At 41.6% G+C, this 18,136-nt stretch overlaps 1 protein-coding gene across 1 annotated transcript; it reads right to left on the minus strand.

Annotated features, from left to right (window-relative positions):
* Positions 1-2,312: 2,312 nt before the first annotated feature.
* Positions 2,313-3,407, minus strand: LOC110797972 (uncharacterized). Its single transcript, XM_056842332.1, has one exon. It carries the CDS (start codon positions 3,405-3,407, stop codon positions 2,313-2,315), a length of 1,095 nt encoding a protein of 364 aa, XP_056698310.1.
* Positions 3,408-18,136: the final 14,729 nt, after the last annotated feature.

Here is an 18,136-nt window from a genome sequence, read left to right on the forward strand (position 1 = left end):
ACATGAATATCAGGCAAGGACGGAGCTGGAGAAGAAGGATGTTTGGACTGTAAATCTGCAAGAGTGGCCTCATTATAAGGCGCAACACCATAAGAGGAAAGAACACGGACTACAGCAGTGTAATGACCATCACAAATCTTCCTACGACACTGCTTGATATTACGCTCTGCCAAATCAAGATCCTCATCAACATCCATCAAAGCAGGGGATCCAGCTGCCAAGGCTTCCCGCAAAAGCAACATACTACCACCCGACTCACTCCAAGTACGAATAGCATTACCAATGCTCTCTTCCTGTCGTTGCCGCCTGGCCGCAGAAGAACACTCGCGATTACTCCTCGGACTAAAGGTCCTAAGGATACACAGAGGCAACACGAGAAGCGTATCCCAACAAGAGATGTCGTTAGGCTTGCAAATCACCTTATCAAGCGCACCTTTCAATACCCGGGAAAACCCAAACGACATTTAGGAGGGATGGATTTCACGGTGCAAAGACGTGTAGAAAGAAATCTGTCAAGAAGAGTGACGGTAAAACCACAATCAAGCTCTTGCACCGTAGTATCCACATGACTAGGTACATCGGAATTGAGTTGCGGTTTAGAAAAACCATAGAGCACAAACCGAATAACACCATCCCCATTATCAGGCGGGGCCAAAAAATTAGAACCTGGACCATGACGACATTTAGAACGAATAGCATGCGTCTTAAAACAATCCCCACAAAGCCAAATCCCCATACGACGGAAGGTCAACTCAGCCTCAGTGAAAATAGCCAAGTCATTGGTAAGAGAGTGTGGTGTTACTGCTTTAGCGGCATCATCACTACAATGACGATCACGAAGATGAGTGATCAAAGAGCTCCTAGTAAGCCCATTTCCCCCACCATCTTGACATCCATTAAGACCCACAAATGGGCAATGAAAACGCACCACATTAGAAGGCATTAGTATCCCGTGGCAACCCCAAAAACATGGTAAACAACAACAAATCAAAGCAACAACAGCAAGAAAACAAGGAAGTAACAAAGCAAAATAAACCACCAAAGTACCATGGGGCTTGTTGTGTTAGACTGCCGGATAACCCACGTTCAAACCATAAAACGGACTCCAAAACCACGTTGAAATGAGATGAAAGAATACCGATAATGCACTATGGTAGTAGCTCCTGCAAATGCTACTAACCCTGCAAATGCTGCACGCAAAAACCCACCGCAAAAACCTTCGAAGCAGAAAATAACCCACGCAAAAACCTCTGCAAACAGAAACACCGTCGGACAATAACCCCACCGGCACAGCACCTGAACACCACCTGAACACCACCTGAACAACACCTAAACACCACCACCACACCGAAACACCACTGAAACAACAACGACCACCCGCAACAACACAACAAACATGCTGCACCAAACGAAACTAACGAACCCACGCTGCACCACCCAAAACTGCTGAACCCATGCTGCACCACCCGTAAATGCAGATTCGATCCCCACCGGAATAACCTAAACACCCACCTGAATGCCGCTAAACAACCACCAGAATGCCGCTAAACAACCACCAAACTTGCGACCACCAGCACCACGCTGAACAACCTTCAAGGACCAAAATACCAAACAGAGAAGCGCTGAACACCACCGTAGAACCAGCACACCACCGTCTCCCGCTGATTATGCGCGCCGGGGACCCCTTACTGCAGGCCGGCTGTTGTTGGGAACTCAAGCGAGCCTGAACCACCTGCCCTAATCGCCCAAAATCGAGAGGATTTTGGTAGTTTATTATTATTATTATTATTTATTATTATTATTAAGTTGAATTGAATTGAATTGAATTAAACTGAACTTAACTGAACTGAAATGCGAAATAAGTCATGAAACTGAAATTAAGTTAAAAAAACAGGCTCAGTCGAAGATATTCATACAATCGCAAAAATCAACATAAAAATCAGGGGATGTCTTGGTTTCCTTTCTCGGTCTTCAAGAGGTTCGAGTTCGACCTCCAGCTAGAAAGGCCTTCCATCTAACTGAATGAACTTAAAATTCTATTACAGATCCTTCTAACACTGTCAGTAACTACATGTAATTCTTTACATTGTACGTAGTACTAACAAGCAAAATATAGAAAGGCCTTCCATCTACTGATCTAAGACTCTAAGAGTCATAACTTCTAAAACTGCTAGGAAAGTCATCTACTTGTTTACATTGTACTAACAAGCAAAATAAATAAATAAGGATAACCGAGGTAGAGGCTTATTCGGATATGCCTCTAGAGGCTAGACCTGACCGAGTTTTTCTGCTTTCACCATGTCTACGATTCTCTATAGACCAGCAATTCGATCTAAAATATCCATACATGCAAACTCAGGAGTGGCATTAAAAGTTGTTTGAGTTTCATTCTTGTGTATGCTAATTGGCCTTCTGACAGAAGATCTTATTCTTGCCTTACTTTCATTTCCACCTTCAGTAATGACTTGTTTCCTTGGAGAAACGTTTCCTGTGTATTTGTTTGCCGATTTTATCTGTTGAATAACAACATTATCCCCTGCAGAAGATTTTTTGGAAGAAGAATCAGGAGAGCCATCGGATTCACTGCTCTCGATAACAATCTCAGGACGATAGAGAGTTCCTCGAGACCTCTTGGAACAATCACCCACCCTTTTTCCTTTTGGACTAAAACCAGGAGGCATTGAGGAACCTTCACATAGGTTAGTAGTGAGTGATGCATCTGTTTTCTTCTTCTTTCTCAGACAATTAGCATCATTCCACCACTTCAAGTATCGCGTTGTAACATATGACTCAAAGAGCCTCGAAGGAATGTAGAGCTTGACATTGCCAATAGGCCTATTGTAATCGTCCCAAGCAATCTTTCGGGTGACAGGTAAATCATTAGGGATGTCTTGATCGAACCCAAACTGCATAGAAACTCGATGAGGGAGGTATTGCTCAACACAACACAATCCAACCAACTTACTATTCCTTACAATTCTAGCATAACACTCCAAATCAATACAAACCTCAGAAGCAACTGACACCCAACTAGCCTTTATTCTAGGTAACCCATCAGTCATAGGATTAGGTTTGGGACTCAATGTAGTAAACCTTTCCCAAACCCAAACCTGCAAAAACTGCAACGGTGATGAAAGACTAAGTTCGCTTACACTACCATCATCTTCACCACCTAATTCTCTCAAACTTACAATCATTTCCTTCAACAACCTCAAATCTTTATAAATACTAGCAAGAACTGCCAGAGCTAGTGAGATTCTAGTCCCTCGTGCTAAAAGTATCGCGATTTGGAAAACATTCTTGTTAATAACACCACCAGCTTTAGCAGGCATGACATACCTTGACAGCCAAAAAGTTAAAAACGCTTCGTGCTCGAATTCGCCACCAGTTTTCATCCAAGTATCCATCCATTGATAATGAGAAACCTTCCTAGCCTTCCTGTTATTGAGTTCCGAGTACACAATCTCCAATTTATGCTTAATTTCAAGCAATTCAGTAGAAGAAATTTTGCTCAAAACAGAGTCCCCTGTTACAGGGTAACCCCCCAAAACCAAGACATCCTCTAAAGTTATGGTAACTTCGCCCCAAGTGAAAACGAACGTGTTGTAGACACCTACTTTTGTCCCCATTCCCGAAAGGGAAGGTTCGATGATGAAAGCGTAAATCTCCACTTGACAACGCATCTCCTATAAAATAACGAATCTCAATTCCCCTTTTCATTTCACCCGAAACCTGCTATTTATAGAAACCTGCTATTTATGGAAACCTGCTAAAAATAGTAACTACCGTAATGGGTAGTTGTTAAAAGTGGCAAGTCATAAAAGATAGAAACCTGTCAGAATTAGGTGTTGCACTCCAACATAAATCCTAAATGAGATAGAAAACTGCGAGAATCCTATTCCTAATATGATTCGGAAATAAGAGTTACGTATTAATTAAAATCCTAACGAGCCTAGAGTTCGTAACGGGCCCAGACGCATTCCGTCATGAAATTGATACGCACTAAAAGACTCGATTAAGTCTCAAACACTACGGATTTCAGGAATCCGAATCTGACTAAGAAAACAGCCCAGACCCTATTTTCAACGCCTGGCTCTGGGCGCCGAAATCTTCGGCGCCCAGGCCTGGGCACCGAAATCTTCGGCGCCCAGGCCTGGGCACTGAAAATACTGTTAGGTTATGATACATATGACAATTCATAAATCATGCGGAAAAACCATAAAGCCAGGAAAACATATTATTTACACATAATCATTTAGCATAGTTTAGATGCATACTCTTTGTTGCGTGCCTTCCCTAGCTGCGCCCGAACCGAACAAGAACAAGTCTTTAGGACTCCAAGCGTCGTCCCTCCGTAGATAGTCCACAGCACGTCCGGATCCGCCTTAAGATTGACCAACTAGAATCGCCCTTAAGGTACTACTTATTTTCGGCTAAATGGGCAAGAGTTATGGCTGATTTTCTACTTAAAAATCCTAGTTTTGAATACTTGAAAAGTTGTGTATAAATAATGACCCTAGGCCCTTATTTATAGAGGTATGGAAAAGGAATTGGAATCCTATTAGGATACTAATTTATTTAATTAGAATCCTGCTAGGACTCTATTTAAATAAACTTTATCTAATAGGTTTAGGATTTAATCTTTTATCGAATCCCGATAGCTTTAGGATTCGCACACGAGCATCGCACGAGCACCGTACACCCGCGCAGGCCTTGCGGCCCACGCTGAGCGCACAGCGCTCGGCCCATGCTACTGTCCGCGCGCGCCAATGGCTTCGGCTGGGCCTGGCTTGCGCTGGGCCTGGTCGAGGCTTTGGCGTGTGTTGGTGATGAGTGTGGCTTGCTGGGCGATGGCCTGGGTTCGTGCTGGGCCTTCGTCTAGCGAGCCTCGTCCGATGCTAATTCGTACGATACGCTTTCGATTAAATTCCCGATTCCGGAATTTATTTCCGATACGAACAATATTTAATATTTCCGATTCCGGAATTAATTTCCGTTTCGAATAAATATTTAATATTTCCGTTTCCGGAATTATTTTCCGATTCCGATAATATTTCCGATTCTGACAATATTTCCGTTTCCGGCAATATTTCCGATTCCGGCAATATTTCCATTTCCGATAATATTTTCCGATACGTACCATGTTTCCGTTTCCGGCAACATCTACGACTTGGATAATATTTATATTTCCGATACGATCCATATTTCCGTTTCCGGCAATATCATCGTTTCTGGAGTATTCATTTCTTGCCTGTGACGATCTCAGCTCCCACTGAAACCAAGATCCGTCGATTCCGAATATCCATAGATGGATTATTTAATGCCATTAAATACTTGATACGTTTACGTACTATTTGTGTGACCCTACGGGTTCAGTCAAGAGTAAGCTGTGGATTTAATATCATTAATTCCACTTGAACTGAAGCGGCCTCTAGCTAGGCATTCAGCTCACTTGATCTCACTGAATTATTAACTTGTTAATTAATACTGAACCGCATTTATTAGACTTAACATTGAATGCATACTTGGACCAAGGGCATTATTTCCTTCAGTCTCCCACTTGTCCTTAGGGACAAGTGTGCATTTCCTAATTCCTTTGTCGCTCGATGCTTGCTCTTGATCATAAGGTAAGAGTTGTCATGCTTATTATGTCCAGAGGTGTTCCTCGGTTTCAGAGTTCAACTGATCAAATAAACAGATAATCATAGCCTATGATTCATCCGAGCACGGCCATGCATTTCACAGTTTTTAGCTCTCTGAGTGGCCTTGTACAACTTTTAAGCATCTCATCCCGATTTATGGGAGGACAATCCCAATCTTGCGATCTTGAGATTAGACTTCGTTTGATAGGTGATTACCTGAGCGTTGCCTTTATAGCCTCCTTTTACGGTGCGACGGTTGGTCAACGTCAAAGCAACCAGTTCTCAAACAAGTAATCTCAAATCACTCAGGTATTGAGGATTTAGTGTCTAATAATTTTAATGAAATTTACTTATGACAGATTTTCATCTCTTACAGTAAAGTTTCATAGGTCTTGTCCGATACTAGTCTTCCCAAAGTAAGTATCTATGCAAATGATTATGACATTGCCATGTCCACATAGTTCAAGAAACAGAACTACTAGTCATCTTGCATTCTAATCGTCTAACGTTTTCTATGCGTCCAATTTTATAGAAAACTCCGACTAGGGACCATTTTCAACCTTTGACATTCAAGTTCACTTGATAGACATTTCTTAGTCACAGGACTGGTCCTGACAGTCTATCTTGAATATATTGTCAAATTTAAGGGACTCATCATTTAATAAACCACAAATTAAATGGAAAAATGTATTCTTTTCATTTATTGTGAATGATTAACCAATAATGTTTTACAAAGATTTAAACTCTAAAACTTTAAAACATTAAACAGGGATATCAAAGCCATTCTCCAATATGCTTGATTCCCATAGCTGCAGTGTGCGAGTTGTGCGTCGCCTGCGGCAGAGGTTTAGTCAATGGATCTGATATGTTGTCATCAGTTCCAATCTTGTTTATCTCGACTTCTTTTCTTTCAACGAATTCTCGTAGAAGGTGAAATCTACGAAGTACATGCTTGACTCCCTGGTGGTGTCTAGGCTCATTTTCCTGTGCAATAGCTCCGTTATTATCACAATACAGGGCTATTGGTCCTTTAATGGAGGGGACTACACCAAGTTCACCTATGAACTTCCTTAGCCATATAGCTTCCTTTGCTGCTTCATGTGCAGCAATGTACTCCGCTTCAGTTGTAGAATCCGCAATGGTGCTTTGCTTAGCACTTTTCCAGCTTACTGCACCCCCGTTGAGGCAGAAGACAAACCCAGACTGTGATCTGAAATCATCTTTGTCGGTTTGGAAACTTGCGTCCGTATAGCCTTTAACAATTAATTCATCATCTCCACCATAGACCAGGAAGTCATCTTTGTGCCTTTTCAGGTACTTCAGAATATTCTTTGCAGCAGTCCAATGTGCCTCTCCTGGGTCTGACTGGTATCTGCTCGTAGCACTGAGTGCGTACGCAACATCCGGGCGTGTACATATCATAGCATACATTATTGAACCAATCAATGATGCATATGGAATCCCATTCATTCGTCTACGCTCATCAAGTGTTTTTGGGCACTGAGTCTTGCTTAGAGTTATTCCATGAGACATGGGTAGGTAGCCTCGCTTGGAGTCTGCCATCTTGAACCTATCAAGCACCTTATTGATATAAGTGCTTTGACTAAGTCCAATCATCCTTTTAGATCTATCTCTGTAAATCTTGATGCCCAATATGTACTGTGCTTCTCCTAGATCTTTCATCGAAAAACATTTCCCAAGCCAAATCTTGACAGAGTTCAACATAGGAATGTCATTTCCGATAAGTAATATGTCATCGACATATAATACTAGGAAAGCAATTTTGCTCCCACTGACCTTCTTGTATACACAAGATTCGTCTGCGTTCTTGATGAAACCAAAGTCACTGACTGCTTCATCAAAACGTATATTCCAGCTCCTGGATGCCTGCTTCAATCCGTAGATTGACTTCTTTAGCTTGCATACCTTTTTAGCATTCTTTGGATCCTCAAAACCTTCAGGCTGTGTCATAAACACGGTTTCTGTTAAAACGCCGTTTAAGAAAGCAGTTTTGACATCCATCTGCCATATTTCGTAATCGTAATATGCAGCGATTGCTAACATTATCCGAATAGACTTTAGCATTGCACCTGGTGAAAAGGTTTCATCGTAATCCACACCGTGGACTTGCCTGTAACCTTTTGCAACCAATCTAGCTTTGAAAACTTCAAGTTTCCCATCCTTGTCCTTTTTCAGTTTGAAAACCCATTTGCTTCCAATGGCTTGGTAGCCATCTGGCAAATCGACCAAATCCCATACTTGGTTTTCAGACATGGAGTCTAATTCAGATTGCATGGCTTCTTGCCATTGCTTGGAGCTAGGGCTCGTCATAGCTTGTTTGTAAGTCGCAGGTTCATCACTTTCAAGTAATAGAACGTCATAGCTCTCGTTCGTCAAAATGCCTAAGTACCTTTCCGGTTGAGATCTACATCTTTGCGATCTACGCGGGGTAACATTTCTAGATTGACCATGATTCTCACCAGATTCTTCTAAAGATCTCTGAGTTTCATCCTGAATGTCATCTTGAGCATTCTCTAGAGTTTGTTGTTCGACTCGAATTTCTTCGAGGTCTACTTTTCTCCCACTTGTCATTTTGGAAATGTGATCTTTCTCCAAAAAGACACCATCTCGAGCAACAAACACCTTGTTCTCAGATGTATTGTAGAAGTAATACCCCTTTGTTTCCTTTGGATACCCCACAAGGATACACTTGTCAGATTTTGGATGAAGTTTGTCTGAAATTAATCGTTTGACGTATACTTCACATCCACAAATCTTAAGAAAACACACATTTGGAGGCTTTCCAAACCATAATTCGTATGGAGTATTTTCGACAGCTTTAGACGGAGCTCTATTTATAGTGAGTGCAGCTGTATTTAGTGCATGTCCCCAAAATTCTAATGGAAGTTTAGCCTGACCCATCATTGACCTGACCATGTCTAGCAAGGTTCTGTTCCTCCGTTCCGACACACCGTTCCATTGTGGTGTTCCAGGAGGAGTCAATTCTGATAGAATTCCACATTCTTTCAGATGGTCATCAAATTCATAGCTCAGATATTCAGCGCCTCTATCAGACCGCAGTTCCTTAATCTTCTTGCCTAATTGATTCTCTACTTCACTCTGAAATTCCTTGAATTTGTCAAAGGATTCAGACTTATGCTTCATTAGGTAGACATAACCATATCTACTGAAGTCATCAGTGAAAGTGATAAAGTAGCTGAAACCACCTCTAGCATTTGTACTCATTGGTCCACATACATCTGTATGGATTAACCCCAATAGTTCATTTGCTCTTTCTCCAACTTTAGAGAAAGGCTGCTTTGTCATTTTGCCAAGTAAACATGATTCGCATTTACCATAATCCTCTAAGTCAAATGGTTCTAGAATTCCTTCCTTTTGAAGTCTTTCTAAGCGTTTCAAGTTTATATGGCCTAATCGACAATGCCACAGATAGGTGAGATCTGAATCATCCTTTTTGGCCTTTTTGGTATTTATGTTATAAACTTGTTTGTCGTGATCTAATAAATAAAGTCCATTGACTAATCTAGAAGATCCATAAAACATCTCTTTAAAATAAAACGAGCAACTATTGTCTTTTATTAAAAAGGAAAATCCCTTAGCATATAAGCAAGAAACTGAAATGATGTTTTTAGTAAGACTTGGAACATGGAAACACTCTTCCAGTTCCAAAACTAGCCCAGAGGGCAACGACAAATAATAAGTTCCTACAGCTAATGCAGCAATCCGTGCTCCATTTCCCACTCGTAGGTCGACTTCACCCTTGCTTAACTTTCTACTTCTTCTTAGTCCCTGTGGATTGGAACATAAGTGTGAGCCACAACCTGTATCTAATACCCAAGAAGTTGAATTAGCAAGTATACAGTCTATAACGAAAATACCTGAAGATGGAACGATTGTTCCGTTCTTCTAATCTTCCTTTAGCTTCAAGCAATCTCTCTTCCAATGCCCCTTCTTCTTGCAGTAGAAGCATTCGGATTCAGAAGTGGGTTGACTGACCTTCCTCTTTACAGATTTGGCGCCAGTTTGCTTAGTTGGGCTGGCCTTGTTGCCACCTTTCTTAGCATTCCTCTTCTTTCCAGATTTCTTGAACTTGCCCCCACGCACCATAAGCACATCCTGCTTATCACTTTTGAGCGTCTTTTCAGCGGTCTTCAGCATACCGTGAAGCTCAGTGAGCGTTTTGTCCAGACTATTCATACTGTAGTTCAGTTTGAACTGATCATACCCGCTATGAAGAGAATGGAGGATGGTGTCTATAGCCATTTCCTGAGAAAATTGCTGATCCAGCCGACTCATATTCTCAATGAGTCCAATCATTTTGAGAACATGTGGACTTACGGGCTCGCTTTTCTTAAGCTTGGTCTCAAGAATTTGCCTATGAGTCTCGAATCTTTCAACTCGAGCCAGACCTTGGAACATGTTCTTCAACTCACTGATGATTGTGAAAGCATCTGAGTTGATGAACGTTTTCTGCAGATCTGCACTCATGGTGGCGAGCATTAGACATTTCACATCCTTGTTGGCATCAATCCAACGATTGAGGGCTGCCTGAGTGACCCCGTCGCCTGCGGCTTCGGGCATCGCCTCTTCTAGGACATACTCCTTTTCTTCCTGCATAAGAACTATTTGCAAGTTCCTTTGCCAGTCAAGGAAGTTTTTCCCGTTCAACTTCTCCTTTTCGAGAATTGATCGAATGTTGAATGAATTGTTGTTTGCCATATTTAAAACTACAATTGAAAAGAATAAACAAATAAATAACCATTCACAGTTTCTCTTAATAAACTTAAATTCTAGCATACATGCATAATTCAATGTTCATTAAGCATTTTATTCAAGTTATGTGTTCCGGCAGGTGTGAATAAAATGATTCCAAGATCCTAAAATCATTGAAGAACTAAGCACAGTTTGTCGACTTAATCCTAAAACATCTTAGGTAAGCAAAAGCCTTTTGCTAATAGTCTAGAAACTATTCTTAGTTGATAGGTACGTCTAAGAACTTATTAGGTAAACCTATCGATTTTGCCACGACATAAAAGGACTCCTTACTTATATCGTTGAGTTTCACCAAAACTAACATGTACTCACAATTATTTGTGTACCTTGCCCCTTTAGGACCAATAAGTAACACCTCGCTGAGCGAAAACTATTACTAGATTGATGTAAAGGATATCCAAGCAAGTGTATATTTTGGCATGGCACCTTTTAACTCAATTTTTAAGTTTGGAACTTAAGGCTCTTACTATGTTGGTTAGATTTTAAGTGAACTAAAATCCTTAATCATGCAACATAATCAAGCCACAATCTCATGCATAATTAAGACATATTTAAAGCAATAAATAACTTAAAGCATGCATAAGATAAATGTGATCTAGTATGGCCCGACTTCATCTTGAAGCTTTAACTTCAAAGTCCATCTTGAAAATCTCCGTGGGAGGCACCATTTTCTTCAAATAGGATAAGCTATAATTAAAACTAATTACAACTATTTGATGGTACGCAGACCATATTTGAATTGAAAAACAACTTTGGTACTTTAGACCAATTACATTCAAATTAATGGTACGCAGACCATATTTTCTATCCTATTTGGGCCATACTAGTCACTTCATAACCTGCAAAACAGTACATATACAATATATACCATTCACCCATTCATTATCATGAATGGCCCACATAGCTGGTTAGTAAAACACATTATGCATCACATAAACATTTGCAGCAATTAATCAAGGGCACCAATAATCTACAAATTATTCAGTCCTTATTAATTCTAATCAAGTTGTTTTAACCTTAAGGTTTTGTAGACCTAATCAAGAGTTTATGACTAAAAAGGGCTCCCACTTAAACCAATAAATTCATATGCTTTACTAATTTTAAACATAAAATTGTATTTCTAGTCTAACCGGAAACATACAAATTTAATTAAAATTTAAAGCTCATATAAATTTATAATTGAATCCAAAAAGTTTAATTTAATTTCAGTCGTATTTAAATTAATTCATAATTTTAATTTTAGTAAAATAATTAGAATAAATAAAATTTATTCTAATTACAATATTCAAAATTAAAATCCAAGAAAATTATTTAAATTATTAATTTTAAAATTAATTAAAATTACGTAAACTGAAAATTTTAAATTAAAATTTCAAAACGATCTAATCGCAACGCAACAACCCCACGCAACACACGCCCATGGGCCACACGCACACAGCCATCGCTGGCCATGTGCGCGCAGCCCATGCGCTGCCTCGCATCGCTGCTGCTCACCATCGCAAGGCATCACGCATGGTGCTCGCTGCGCGCGCCAGCGCTCGACGCACGAACATGCTGCCGCAGCCCATCGCTGGGCGCAACGCTCGTCGCACGTCCCAACACGCACCCGCACGCCATCGCTGGGCGCAGCGCTCGTCGCACGCACAACAAGCACTCGCACGCCATCGCTGGGCGCAGCGCTCGTCGCACGCACAACAAGCACGCTGCACGCCATCGCTGGGCGCAGCGCTTGTCGCACGCACAATAGCGCTCGCTGCGCGCGAGCGATCGATGCTGGGCGCAGCACTCGTGGCACGCGAGCTTACGCTCGCTGCGCGCGAGGCTCCGCACGCTTGCGCGAGGCAGTGCGCGCTGTGGCGCAGCTCGCTTGCTGCCCACACGCGACTGCTCGTGCCTTGCTCTCGCCCTCGCCCATTCGCCCATTGCACACAGCCCACGACACAAGGCAGGGCTGCTGCCTTGTGCTCGTGCACCATGGCCTTGCTCATTGCATTCGTACCGCATGGGCGACGAGCTCCCTTGCTCGTCGTCACATGCCCGCACTATACAACACCCCTTAAGGGTAACACGTAGCGTCCATTGCTTTGTGCGTGCAAGTTTATATGAGCGAATCGCATAAAAATTTAAAATTTATATTCAAAATTAATGACAAATTAATAAATAATATTAATTTCATAATTTTAGGGCGAAAAATCGAAAATTTATTATTCAATTGATTTCCGATTAACATGGATTCAAGTCTAGGTCATAAAAATTTAAAATTTAACATAAATTTACAATTTTTATGGTGGTTTTTAATCATAGGTATCTAATTAAATTATAATTAATTATGAAAATCAAATTAATTCTAAATTATTCTAATTTTCAACAAATTAATCATAATTACAAATTAGATTGCATAATTAACAAGGCTAGGCATTCAAACTTGTTAAACATATACAGTAGGTCAATCAAAAATTCAAGATTTATCAACAAGAATCGCAAATATTTAATTTAACATCTTAAATTTACGAAATTTTGCATTCGAAAAACTAAAACCTCCGAAAAGTCATAGTTAGGCTTCGAATTTGAGAATTCTGGGTTCGGCCGAAAAAAACTCTTTTTGTCAAAATTTTAGAATGCCTTTTACATGCGGAATTGACACAAAAATCACTCGATTTGGATTAATAATGAAGAAACTGCCGAAAAACTGCGTACGTATAATTAAATAAACGCAATTTGCAATTAATTAACAATTACGAAAATTAATCACCCCTTTTAATTCTTGCAAATTTGTAATATTTAACCATGTTCATGCAATTTAGATTATGAAAATAATAAGAGGCTCTGATACCACTGTTAGGTTATGATACATATGACAATTCAAAAATCATGCGGAAAAACCATAAAGCCAGGAAAACATATTATTTACACATAATCATTTAGCATAGTTTAGATGCATACTCTTTGTTGCGTGCCTTCCCTAGCTGCGCCCGAACCGAACAAAAACAAGTCTTTAGGACTCCAAGTGTCGTCCCTCCGTAGATAGTCCATAGCACGTCCGGATCCGCCTTAAGATTGACCAACTAGAATCGCCCTTAAGGTACTACTTATTTTCGGCTAAATGGGCAAGAGTTATGCCTGATTTTTCTGCTTAAAAATCCTAGTTTTGAATACTTAAAAAGTTGTGTATAAATAATGACCCTAGGCCCTTATTTATAGAGGTATGGAAAAGGAATTGGAATCCTATTAGGATACTAATTTATTTAATTAGAATCCTGCTAGGACTCTATTTAAATAAACTTTATCTAATAGGTTTAGGATTTAATCTTTTATCGAATCCCGATAGCTTTAGGATTCGCACACGAGCATCGCACGAGCACCGTACACCCGCGCAGGCCTTGCGGCCCACGCTGAGCGCACAGCGCTCGGCCCATGCTACTGTCCGCGCGCGCCCATGGCTTCGGCAGGGCCTGGCTTGCGCTGGGCCTGGTCGAGGCTTTGGCGTGTGTTGGTGATGCGTGTGGCTTGCTGGGCGATGGCTTGGCTTCGTGCTGGGCCTTCGTCTAGCGAGCCTCGTCCGATGCTAATTCGTACGATACGCTTTCGATTAAATTCCCGATTCCGGAATTTATTTCCGATACGAACAATATTTAATATTTCCGATTCCGGAATTAATTTCCGTTTCGAATAAATATTTCATATTTCCGTTTCCGGAATTATTTTCCGATTCCGATAATATTTCCGATTCTGACAATATTTCCGTTTCCGGCAATATTTCCGATTCCGGCAATATTTCCATTTCCGATAATATTTTCCGATACGTACCATGTTTCCGTTTCCGGCAACATCTACGACTTGGATAATATTTATATTTCCGATACGATCCATATTTCCGTTTCCGGCAATATCATCGTTTCCGGAGTATTCATTTCTTGCCTGTGACGATCTCAGCTCCCACTGAAACCAAGATCCGTCGATTCCGAATATCCATAGATGGAGTATTTAATGCCATTAAATACTTGATCCGATTACGTACTATTTGTGTGACCCTATGGGTTCAGTCAAGAGTAAGCTGTGGATTTAATATCATTAATTCCACTTGAACTGAAGCGGCCTCTAGCTAGGCATTCAGCTCACTTGATCTCACTGAATTATTAACTTGTTAATTAATACTGAACCGCATTTATTAGACTTAACATTGAATGCATACTTGGACCAAGGGCATTATTTCCTTCAAATACCTGGGTACGTGTTTTTTCCTAATTCTTTGTGGATTAGAGCTCCGCAATTCTATCTTTCCACAAACTCTTTTCTATAAATATAGCCCAAATTCGACGTGAAATAAAAAACACACAATTCATATTCTGAGTATTGACTCCAACCCCTAGCCTAAGCCTCACGCTGCGAAATTGTTCACGCGTTCTGTCGCGATCGATCCATAAATCGAACAGAACGTATCCTGTCCCATAATTTGAGATTCGTTAAATAAAAAGGAGAAATAGCAAAGTCAAAGTGGTTAGTTTTCTGAGAACCGTGACGCACCTCTCATGGGTGCGTCGTAATGTGTCCCTTTTCGATGATTTAATTACTTTCCTCGCCCTTTTTATGAACCGTTAAACTAACTAAATCTGATTGTTCTATCACGCTTAATAAATATAATATTTTTGGGAAATTGGATTATCATGCTAGGTCCCTTAATGCAATCTAAATCAGATAATCGCGATCGATCTAGTATTCTATGTTGCATATTGCTAAAATCAACTCAGATTAGTTTAATAGTTAACGCATGTCCCTTCAATTATTTATGCTGAGCTAGTAAGGATATCCTGCCTCTGGAGTTATCGAAGAGCGAGTACTCCTCTCGGTAGTTACAGTCCCCCGAACCCTCAATCTCTACCTTGCGGGTGTATGTTGAGAGATCCCCACACCAGGGATCACAAGGGAACCTACGGCCGTCGTGGTCAAACATAATTGCACTCCCTTTATGTCACGATAACCGGGTTTTGTCAGTTTTTCTCATTGTCGTTAAAAACTGAATGGCGACTCCTATATTACTAGTCAATTGGGTGTAAACTCACAGGAAATCCAATTACACTTGATTGAATAAAAAGAATCGTCACACCCACGAGGGACGAGGTCACGCATTAGCCTCGTGCTTTTTCGACCCCCTCACAGTGGCGACTCCACTGGGGATAGTGAAGGAAATACTCGTGCTCGTAGGTAATCAAAATAGCCGAAGGGTGAAACGATCCTACCCCGCGTTTATTTCCCCATCAAGTTGGGACGACCTGAAAATCAGCATATTAATGTGAACGGGCAGAACAGCATAACGAATCTCGGCTCCCTCGGGAGTTGGGACTAAGGATACCTTTTTTTCGCCAATAGGGGGGTGCATACGCCACGCATGTTGCCCACTCGGTACTTGTGCAGGTAGTACACCTATCCCGAACCCAATCGCTCGCTCATTAGGTCCCTCTCGCCTGCATGCCCCCTTGGCTTGCACTTGCGGGTTGGCCTCTTGAGCTAAATTCGTCCGTTGAAGACACTACCTCGACTAGGGCATGTGTTGGATCTACGATAGAAGCGGTACCAAGCCAGGCGCAAATAACTACCCATAGAAGCCTATCATAAACTACATGACATGTTATTATCGCCTCATGATGAATGTTAGTTATGTGTAGCGAAATATGTGATTGTGTGTGACAAACTATCCTAGAAAACCAACGACCTTAAAAATTGCCCAAACATTCATAGACTAATTTGCCAAAGAGTTATACCGAAATACGTGTTCCGCAAACCCGAATGATCGCCACGAAAATAAGCGACGCTCGGGATGGCCTGTAACGAATCCCACAAAACGCTGCACGACGCGTAAAGGACGTTATTAGGCAAGCGCGCAAATCGAAGTCGCATAAACAAAAGTAGACACAAACAGGAAACGAGAATCAGCCAGGGACGCATTTTCAACGCCCCTGGCTGGGCGCCAGAATTTCTCACGCCCGACGCTGGGCGCTGAAGTTGCTGCTTGGCCTTCTGGTCAGGCGCAGCAGCCTCGGTGCCCGCGCAAGAGGAAAGTACGTAGCACAAAAAATGTTCGTAAAAAGAATTGCTACGAGGGCGTAAGAAAAGCACTCGATTTCAAAAGCGACTCGTAAAAAATTAATAACTCTTTGCGTCGTTGTTAAGCCTCCTACGACGACAATGCTCGGCACTAAAAACCGAACATGCTAACAATTATGAATGTCACACGGGCAAGTGTTTCGAAAATCCAAAGAATGACCAAAAGAAAAAAACTAAAAAGTGTACCAACAAAAGAAAGAGTGAAAAACCAATAGAGAGAGTCGAAGTCTAGACCAAGTAATGCTTGAAACTTTGGGAACCTAAACTTTAGCTTATCTTATGCCTAGGACTGGTTCTGCCACTTGGTGCCGATCAGGAAATCAACGGTTAGTGCGCCTCTAAGATACATCGCCAACACCAGGTTTGGTGACTCCAAGCTCCGTCCGTCATCCCTCATTTCAAGGATCTCCGCTTCCCCAACCTCGATTCGCACCCTCAAACATGTCCATCGAAGAATTGCAAGAGCAGATGGATCAAATGACCCGACTCATGGGCCAACTGAAAATGGAAAACGAAGCCTTAGCGGTTGCACAAGCCAAAAATGACCTCGATAACGAGAAGAGGATTGAAAAAATGGTCCTACAGCAAACCATGGGGAGCAAGTACTTCTCCCTCGATCCTGAACCCTTTCCTGGAAAACTACCAGAAAAGTTTAGTTCATCTGACTTACCAAAGTTTAAGGCCACGGACAATCCCCGTGATCATCTATTGAGCTTTGTGAATGCCATGAACTTGAAAGGCGTGGACAAGTCCATGTATTTACCTGCCTTTCCTTTGTCCTTGGAACCTGTGCCGCTCAAATGGTACTATCACCAGGACCCTAAGCTCTTCCCCACTTGGGAAGACTTTGTCAATGTCTTCATCAAGCAATACTCGTCGAACATGGATTTTCAAGTCACCATGCGCGAGCTGGAAGTCCTCTTCCAAAAGAAAAATGAGGGTTTCACAACCTACTTTGCTAGATGGAGGGATCAGGCGGCCCAGCTAATCAATAGGCCTCCTGAAACAGAATTGGTCCAAAAATTCATTGACAACCTGGACCCGGCCTACAGACAACACCTTAGGTACCTGGGACTTGACACTTTCAAAAGAGTTTATGATGTGGGAATAAAAATCGAGGATGATCTCGCAAAAACAATACAAAGTAAACCCGCATACAAAAGCAACACCTACAACAGGGGCAACACATCCCAAGCCCAAGAAGTCTATGCCGTAGAGGAGACTCCCGCCCGAAGAAGCCCTGGAAGGTGGGTCCGAGACCGAAAGTTTGCCCCACTCGGGTCAACTTTGGTACAAGCCTTTGAAAGACTAACCACTCAAGGAAAGTTGAGACCTATAGGCCCCACCCGTGACCCTCCTGTCAAGGGCAAATATTGGGTCGAAGGTACTTACTGCAAATTCCATCAAGGAAATGGGCATGACACTGAAAACTACTGGAATCTAAAACATACGATCCAGGACATGATAGAGGATGAAGTGATACCTCTCCCTAACGTTGGCAAACCCAACAACAAAAAGAGCCCACTCGGCTCTTGTCACATATCTCTCGACCAACCAGAGAACTTCGACCCCACTGTGTAGATCACGCCTCAAGGTGC

The sequence above is a fragment of the Spinacia oleracea genome, chromosome 4 (assembly GCF_020520425.1).
Source record: "Spinacia oleracea cultivar Varoflay chromosome 4, BTI_SOV_V1, whole genome shotgun sequence".
Taxonomy (NCBI): domain Eukaryota; kingdom Viridiplantae; phylum Streptophyta; class Magnoliopsida; order Caryophyllales; family Amaranthaceae; genus Spinacia; species Spinacia oleracea.

Coding starts and splice junctions, on each gene's coding strand:
- LOC110797972 (XM_056842332.1), bottom strand. CDS start 3,407: ATGGATACTTGGATGAAAACTGGTGGCGAATTCGAGCACGAAGCGTTT.